General features: G+C 36.0%; 2 protein-coding genes across 5 annotated transcripts in view; one reads left to right on the top strand and one right to left on the bottom strand.

Annotated features, from left to right (window-relative positions):
* Window positions 1–373: 373 nt before the first annotated feature.
* Window positions 374–4646, bottom strand: LOC108572705 (nuclear pore complex protein Nup50). Of its 4 annotated transcripts, none has more exons than XM_017934980.1 (5): window positions 4607–4646; window positions 2064–2234; window positions 1025–1980; window positions 824–964; window positions 374–723 (listed from the first exon to the last, which is right to left on the bottom strand). In XM_017934980.1, exons 2-5 carry the CDS (start codon window positions 2229–2231, stop codon window positions 417–419), a joined length of 1572 nt encoding a protein of 523 aa, XP_017790469.1. In that variant the 5' UTR covers window positions 2232–2234; window positions 4607–4646; the 3' UTR covers window positions 374–416. The 4 variants fall into 4 exon arrangements, with proteins under 4 accessions (XP_017790469.1, XP_017790468.1, XP_017790466.1 ...); XM_017934979.1 differs by lacking the exon at window positions 4607–4646 and adding an exon at window positions 2720–2777; XM_017934977.1 differs by lacking the exon at window positions 4607–4646 and adding an exon at window positions 2653–2761.
* A 192-nt stretch (window positions 4647–4838) lies between these two features.
* Window positions 4839–9100, top strand: part of LOC108572693 — a 10743-nt gene continuing 6481 nt past the window's right edge. Inside the window, exons 1-3 of the mRNA XM_017934964.1 lie at window positions 4839–4916; window positions 7339–7371; window positions 8337–8402. Coding sequence (XP_017790453.1) covers window positions 4839–4916; window positions 7339–7371; window positions 8337–8402 — 177 coding nt within the window. The remainder of the gene's footprint in view (window positions 4917–7338; window positions 7372–8336; window positions 8403–9100) is intronic.

Here is a 9100-nt window from a genome sequence, read left to right as displayed (position 1 = left end):
TAAAATATAATATAGGAAAAATGAAACTAAAATATGTACAATTCGAACTCTTTTTGTTATTCGAATTATTAACTTTATAAGTATTTGCAGTATATGTGCCAAATAATTATGTGCATTTTAATTATTCTAAATTTGATTTATGTTTATTCTTTAATTACATGTCCTTGTAACATTACCTATAGCAATGATGTCATAACATACGTCATGTGCAATGATGAATAAAAAATATTTACGACTTATTCTAGTTTTATTTTACATGACATTTTATACTTAGCAATAAAGTCAAAATATAATGAATACGAATAACAAAAAAATGTTTTTATCTTTAAACATTCATCAGTTAGTGCTCAACATGATTTTATTATATTCCTTCCCTCAAGTGTATTTTTTCAATGTTTATCATTCCTAAATTTCTTTTATTTTTTATGTTTATTGAGTGCTTCGAATAATGCATTAGCCTCTTCGTCAGTTTTTACTCTCAATAAAACTGGTACCGGCGGAGGTCTACATTCTGGTCTTGGTAAACAAACCAACATTATTGTATTTTTACTCATACGTTTTGTTGGGACACTTTCAGTCAATAAAGTATTCAGCAATAAATTTCCCAAAGGATTTTCTGCACGTACTAATAATTGTGTTTTATCATTTGGTGTTGGTTTTAGAAACAATATTCCAACTCCTCTGTCACTAAAATTACCATTTTTCTTTACAAAAACCTTACATCTGTAAAAAATACGAGAATGAATTGCATCATCTTTAAGTTTTAATTTTAAATTATGCATATTTCTTTTTTATGTCTGCTAAAAAGGATTAAGTATGGTACCTTTGTTGATATATGGTACCTTCTTCTGTTACTGGTTTATAATCTGCTTTTGGTGGTTCTTCATCTTCCTCATCTATTCCTTCACTATCCTCAGGTTCTTGTGGCTGTACGGCTTGTGCTCCAAATGTAAATGGTTTGGCACTACAGAATTACAGTGTTATTAAAATCTTTCCATTATACTGAAAAGTTTAAATACATTACCTTCCAAAACTAAAACCTGTTGATGTATTGTTAGTAGTAGAACTTTGACCAAAACAGAAAGTGACTGTATTTGTTGTGGCAAAAGAACTAGTAGTAGCAGTGGTAGTCGATTTTGTTTCTGATTTTGTGTCTTGTTCATCTGATTTATTATCTGATGTAGAAGAGGGTTTACTTAAAAATGGATTTTTTCCAAATATACTTTTAGTTCCAGATTTTTGTTCAGTATTATGAAAGACTGATTTGTGCATGTCTGAGCTCTGTTCTGTATTACTAAAAATGGATTTACTACTGTCTACAGTTTGATCTGATTTTCTAAACATAGAGTTAGGACCAACAGTAGCAAATCTACCAAAAACTTTCACAGTTGAAGCAAAAGGACCTTTTGTGTTTGTTCCTCCAAAAGGAGAACTCTCAAGTTTTTTTTCTGTGTCAGCAGCAGCAGCTTCCTTTTTATCACTGGCATGCACAGACTGTGCTTGTTCTGATACTTGAATGGATTTCTCAATTCCACTTCCATGCTTAGCTTCAATTTCTTTAAGGTACCTTTCATAATCTCTGAAAATAGGTGTTAAAATACAAAACGGATTTGCATCAACATGAGTTTTAATCCATTGTGCCACACTTTCATTTAATCCTTTTAACTTGGCAAAGTAATCAGAAGATTTTTTAAATATATTTTGCTCTTCTTGATCAGGAGTACTCTTTTTATTTGCAGATGTAGTCAATACTGCCTGTACTTCTGAATTGTCTTTCTTATTTGGGTCATTGTCATTACTTTGTGGATTATCATTATTTATAGGAGGAGGCTTGTTTATATTCGCAACTGTCTTTGAAGAAGCATCATTAGAATTACTATTAGTGTTACTACCAACTAAGAAGCTAAATGGAGAAGCATGTGCTGTAGCTGTCGCTGTTTTAAAACCTGTAAATGTACCAAATGCACTTTTGGTAGTATCCTGAAAAATATTTTGAGAAAAAAGAAATATACAGATATTGACATAACTATACATATAAAACTGTAAGAATAAAAAAAAGTTACTTCTGAATTTTGTAAACGCCGCTTAGCTCTTTTAACAACTCGTTTTTCAAGTACATCATCAGGAGCTTTTTTAAATGTCCCTGCTTCTTCAGGATTTTCTTCTATATCCCAGTTATCATGATTTAATTCTGTAGTAGCTGCTCTCTTTCCAGCCATTTTTGTAAACATATTCTACAAATACAATCAACATTGTTTTGTTTGCTTTTTTTCCTTGCAAAGAATAACATAATAAAATTAATTGTTCACTATTCTGATTACTGTGTGTACATATTGGTAAATATTTAATAAATAGTAATATCACCTTTTTTGTAAATTACAAGAACATATTTTTATATTTTTTATCCAACTGTGCACACAATAATCGATTATACAAGAATCTAACTAAAAAAGATATAAAATATTGTTATTTATATTATATTGCATCAATAGAAATAGTTATAATACAATATTAACTTTGAAGAAGATGAAATGTTTATTTTTAAATATACAGAAAGAAAACTTGCAATATAACCTCACAATCTGCTGAAGACGGCGATATCGATTTTCTAACATAACTAAAAGCTAAATGTAATCATACTAGAGTATTTACCAAAATAAATTTAACCGTGTAAAATACATCAAAGAGAATTTAATGTGTTTTATTTTGCACTACGTACTTAACACGCATAAGAACTTGTATAAAGTTGAACGCTAGAACAAAATTTTTAGAAGTTTACGCATGCGCGTTCTTTAACCATGACCATACTATATATCCAACGAACAAACTAATTCTTAAAAGGTTAAGCGACAAAATTATAATATTTTGAGATCTGTTTTACGTAACTACGTGTATGTGATATAGATTGATTTCAAACTTTGTGTGAAGTAATAAGGTAACGACATCCTCATTGAAGTAATTCTGAACAAAGTGACCACTATAAACTTACAGACAATTTTTACAGTTTAAACGTAACAGTTTTTGTAAACATTTAGTTTATCATCCACAGAAATTGGTCTAAAAATACTATTAAATGATATAGATCATATACTAAATGAATAACTTAGATATTTTTGTAGTTTGTATTTGATGTTTATTAATCATGTACATATATAGTTTCAAGTTATAACTGTCAATCAATAGACAAAATTTAAAACTTATTTCGAAATATAGCAAAAATCATATCAATACACCACATTTTTCAATATTTTTAATCTCTGTTTCTTAAACACATTTTTACCTTTATATAAAAGAAATTAAAGAAAATTCTGGACTTGAGGTAAAAATTAGTAAAACGATCATATTCAAATATACGGATTAACGTATACTCTTTTTAATGCAAATAATTTTTTATATATGAAGAAATAAAGATACTGTATTATGATTATTAAACTAGCCTATACGAGGAGTATCTGATGAGGGATCACGTGATATGCTATCACGTGCAGGAAATCGATTTAAACTTTATATTTTGTTTATATATATTTTCGGTTTTTGCATAAACAAATATTAATGTACACCATTGAATTTTTAGTGCGACAAGCATATTTTCGTGTAATTTGAAGTATTAACTTAAAAATAGCAGCACATTATAATTCATAAAAAGCAGAGAAGCCATATACTTGTAGTACATCTTTTCGCACATAATGGAATCTTTCCTGTTACGATAAATAAGTATTGAATATCCGATTATCTAAATCACCCTGAATATTTAAAATGTTCAGTGTTTATAATTCTAAACTTCTAAAACACGTACTTCTTTTACTTTACTGTCACACATAAATATGTAAATAAGTATAAAATGGATAATAGTTTAACGTAATCTATGTGAAGATAAAATTATTTCAAATTTATATGTGTGTAGAAACTAAGGAAGGTAGATTAAAGAATATAAATGCTAATTTAAACGAATGTGTTTAATAAGTGGAACCATGTTAAGACGTGTCTTCAAATGCGCAGAAATTCCAAACCATGTCTTTGGGCTTCAGGGAATGAGCTCGTCTCCTATCGTGAACGCCGTTTCGTTTCGTAATCGCAAATATGTGGCGCCACTATCGCCGGCATTACCAACGTTCACTATCGTAAAAGATCTACTTCAAGGAAATGTTTTCTTTGAACATCCTGTGTTTTCATAAATTTGTAAGCAGAGTTCATAGTGGTGGTGTATCATAGGCAAGCAAAGGATATAATAAAATTGTAAAATAAAGTGAAAAACTGTTACGCTTGGCACATGTACCGGTTATAAGCTTGGCGCGAAAACTTGCTTTCAAGGAGCGCGTCGGATCCCTGGGCATACAACGCAACGGGAGGAACGAAGAAAGGGAGAGGGAGGAAGAGAGAAAGATCGAGGGTAAGGGCCAGGGGTGTCAGGGGATCTCGAGCAACTTGGCACGTCCGTGTACGGAGGCAACAGTGCTGGTGGCAGCACAGACGCTCGTTGATGAGCGAACAATTCACTTTGGTGCGCGGTTTCGCGACGTTGTTTCGTCTCATCGATGCCGTGAAATAAGGGTGTGCATATGTACGTACGTAACGAGGCGATAAAATGTGTCTGTGACATTTTTACCTGTTCGCTTTTCCTAAGTTAAAACGGTCAAGTGTCGTTGCGGTGGCTCGAAGAGTTCGTGGCTGGTGCGCGCCGTGCGTGCGGTTGATCGGAGCGTATACCGCTGCTCTCGTCAATTTGGTGGGAGAGTGAGAGTGAGAGGGAGGAGGGGTTTCCCGTCCTCCTCTTCTCTCGCTAAAATCAGCCGGATTTTTGAACAGGGAGGAAAAACGAATAATCTCAATAGAAAAATATGGAGATATCGAAGAGTTTGCAGGAAGAAATACTCAGCGTGCAAAATAAACTGAAAAATGCCATACGCGATCATCAGGTGAGTCCCGCGGCTGTGCATGTACATATGTCGATAAAGATTTAAAGATTGAGAGTACGAAACTGAACGAACGAGTGAGCGAGTAAGTTAACGAATGATTCTTGCCCGACCAACGTCTTTTCACTTCTTTTCACACGCTATCCACTATCGATTGAAAAATCGAGATAGCATGTTCGATAGATAATCGAGTTAAAAAGTAAAAAATGTTTTCGCATATCTTTCGAATATAATTTGTCGTTTCGGACGGATTTTCTGGTAAAATAAAGGAAAAGTAAATACGTATGAAAGTTTTTTCGACATATTCTTTTTTTTTAATGCGTGCACGAACGCATGTACGCATCAGGCACGCGCGCGCGTGCATAAATGCACACCTCCTATACTGTATTTACGGAACTTGTTATTTTAATGTAAATTCCCCGAAGTTTCATGAAACGATCATCTCGATCAAAGATGTCCGGTTTATGCGAGACATGAACGGAAACTGAGTCACTAATATGGCATACATGTCCGTTCGATCTATTTTATAGAAGTATTCCTTTCACTCGTATCGGAGGTTTGTAAAACTGTATTCCCTCTTCGGTTACACAGGCAATGTTGCGCGTTATCGAAAGTGAAAGAAGCGTAACTAGTTCCAAAGGAACTTTTGCACGCTTTCGATCATGCTACAACTTTGCACCGTGCAAACGGTCTTTTTTTTTACGAATCACATAAACCCGAAGGTGAACGAGTGTTCAGACCTTAACCTTTGTTGGTAGAGTGCTTCGACCGATGCGTCGCATGACTTTGAGAACCAACATTCTATCTTTCTCTCTCTGTCTCTCTTCTTCTTTCTCTCTCTCCCTCCCTCTCCCGCTTGTTCATTCAGTTACTCACTTGTTCGGTTGATCTCCCTCTCTTTCCTTCTCGTTTACCCTAGCACCAATAGGTCCTATACCCTCTCCCGTTCTTTTCTCCTTCTTGTGCTTACTTTTGTTTCCGCCTAGTTCTTTTAAACACCACTATAAACTTCAATTTTGACGATGCCCTATTCGTATCCATAAACGAAATATACTTCCACCATGTTCAATTACTCCGACCATTTTTCTCCGTTACACTTTCCTTTTCAGCTTCGCCTTTTAATATCTTTAATGTTTATTACTAGACGACACGTACAGTAACCAGCTATACGACCAGGTATCCTTGATAACCCAATATCGACCTCCATTTTAAATCCATTAATGCTTCTTTGCTATCGTTCGTGTAAACTCTACATTATAAAGGAGCATAGGGTCAAGGTATTCTGTCGACAGAATCCGGATGTACATGTTGAGACGCAGCTAAACCGATATCATCGAATCATGCATAACGCGTGTACCTGTTTTGTCTATTTACAGCGAACTTTTATTAACTAGTAGGAAGGGTAGAGGGATATGCGCATTGGGGGAAAGTTTGTCGGCGCGCGATCGGCATTCTGCCCTGCTCTACCGACCTTGTCCCGTCTAACTCCTTGAAATTGAATATTTTCGTTCCGGTGACACTTCGAGCTGCCTTCGTTCGATATATCTCGAACTTCGATTCCTACATGTTCGTTTCGATCTTTTCCAAAATGGATCCTCGTTTAACGCACCAACTAATCGATATGTACGGTATATTGAAAGTATCTTTAAAAAATCGTTGAAAATGTTTGGTTAATGGTTATCCCTCGAATAGTTTATCGCGAATTGACCAATTAAATTAAGTGGATCAATATTCGTGTTCGGCGTATTTGCCAACTGGATAGGACAAACCTGTTCTCGTTCGATAGACATTTCAGTTACACGCTGATTATTGGGAAACAGGTGTGCAGTGATATCAGTTTGTAAATTTTATAACGTCTTGAAAAAAAAAGCTCCCTTGCATCGAGCACATACGATACGAGAAAGAAAAGAAAAAAAAACTGACATGCTGCATTGTACACGTTTATTTTAATAATGCATCGATGTATAAATAAATCCATAAACATAAAGCTTTATTTTTATTTTTTGCGCGATTACTTTCATGGTCGATGCGATTTCCTTTAATGCTCTTCGGAACTTTTCCTTTTGTTTACTGTTGTGCTCTGACGGTACACAAGAGTTATGTAAAAAAAAAAAAAAAAAACCGATCTAACTATCGTAAATTCTTACAAAATGATTTCTAAAAATCCAAGAAAAGTACAGGGGGAACGAAAGGGTTGTTTCGTTCGGTGGAAACGTTGATTCATCCATTTGTACACATTCTTCAATACGATCGAGACAGAGTCTTACGGTAATTGCGTCATTGCGCCACAGAAGAGAGAGACTCGGCCGCGTTTATAAAAGCGTAGCAGTGACCGACGATGCTGCCCCGAAGCACGAAGTGTATACACGTCTATCTTCTTTCCTATACGTCATACTAATCCTGAATTTTCTTTTCTGATTTGCAGATCTGCGTAGGCAAACTGAAGGATGACCCGAACGTAAGTCGCTTACTTTTGCCTAATCCCACGGATCAATCCGAGCTTCGTAAACACGTGATATTTCATACGTACGAGTAACATCGGAGGGAACGTAATAACGGCTGTGTTCACGTTACCCGGCTCGCAAGAAAATGAAGTCTCTTCGCGGCACAAACACACACACACACACATCAGTTATTTTTGGCGTTACAATTGATTTGCTGTATTTAGCGGATATTAATGTGTCTCCGGAAACTTTTGCCATTCGACGTATCGATACACTTCGATAGAAAGTTTCTATTTAACTTGGAACAACGTAACAGTTATTGTCTCGTGAACGATTATTAATTTATTTCGTACCGTTGTTACGTTACCTTCCTACGAAAGTGTAACGGGGAATGTCTCTCACACTTTAATGTGTCTCCGGAAACTTTTGCCATTTCGACGTATCGATACACTTCGATAGAAAGTTTCTATTTAACTTGGAACAACGTAACAGTTATTGTCTCGTGAACGATTATTAATTTATTTCGTACCGTTGTTACGTTACCTTCCTACGAAAGTGTAACGGGGAATGTCTCACACTCTCTCTCTCTCTCTCTCTCTATGTATATATATCCTGTAACGTATTAATTTCCATCGTACTTAAGGAAGTATGATTAACCTATGAACATCGTTACATCGATTACGTGGGCAGTTGAATCCATCGTTTTCCACCAGTGACTAATTGTTATGTCATACTTGCGCCAGTACGATGGACGCGTGCGTATATCCTTCGCGTACCGTAATACAGTTCCATGAAATTATACTTGCACATGATAATAGACATTTCCTTCTCGACGCTTTGCTTTCTGTTTCCGCGTTCTTAAGGGAAAACCTACTTTCGCGCTTCTTTATTATACACACGCTAATTTATATAACAATCTGCACCACGTCTAACACCGTGAATAATAATATCTTTTTTTCTCTCGGTTTCTTTTTTACAGAATACAGATATCCTTGGTCAGATACAGAAGATTCACTTGCACATCGTGTCTTTGGGAAGGTGCCAGGTAAGTTCAGAATTGATTTCCCCGAGCTTCACTCTTTCGCGTTATGATCCAGGGCAGGTTTGTTTCGTCCACGTTTCATATTCTATATTTTCACGCCTGTTTCGTTTACGTACGTAATACGCATATGTTCAATTATCCTATCGATAACGGGGCTCGTGTTGGGAACGTTTGGAAAATCGTCACGGTTTAAGGTGTCCTTCGGTACGAAACGAACGAAACGGCGGCTTACACACGATCGATAGACGCATCGCGCGAAAAGAACCTTTCTTCTTTTTTAAGACAGTATCACGGATAGGGAATTTATTTTCTTCGGGATAGTCCTCGGTCGAAATTTTATCGGAAGATTTCATCGAGTATATAAGTTTTACCAGCGGGGAAGTTTCCTTATCGCGTTAGAGGCGGCGTTTAAACGAAATTACCAGCTCGAATTCGAGCACCCGTGGCAATCTCTCACGTTAACGCGACAAGTCACTTTCGGAACGCATTCGCCGCGAATTTCCCGAACGTTATCGAATCCGAGCCCCTTCTGTATCGACCTCTCGTCCGTGCTCTCTCTCTATCTAGGCTTGCAGTTTCTTCGTAGGACGCTCGCTAGAATGAGTAATGCACAGTTATAATTAAATAGCGAACTCGTTGAGCGAGTTTACCGACCACCTTTCCAAACTTTGTCGATCCCCGTGAGGATAGAGACGGATAGA

This window comes from Habropoda laboriosa, unplaced genomic scaffold (genome assembly GCF_001263275.1).
Source record: "Habropoda laboriosa isolate 0110345459 unplaced genomic scaffold, ASM126327v1 scaffold22, whole genome shotgun sequence".
Classification (NCBI taxonomy): domain Eukaryota; kingdom Metazoa; phylum Arthropoda; class Insecta; order Hymenoptera; family Apidae; genus Habropoda; species Habropoda laboriosa.
This window is presented reverse-complemented; position numbering and strand designations above follow the sequence as displayed.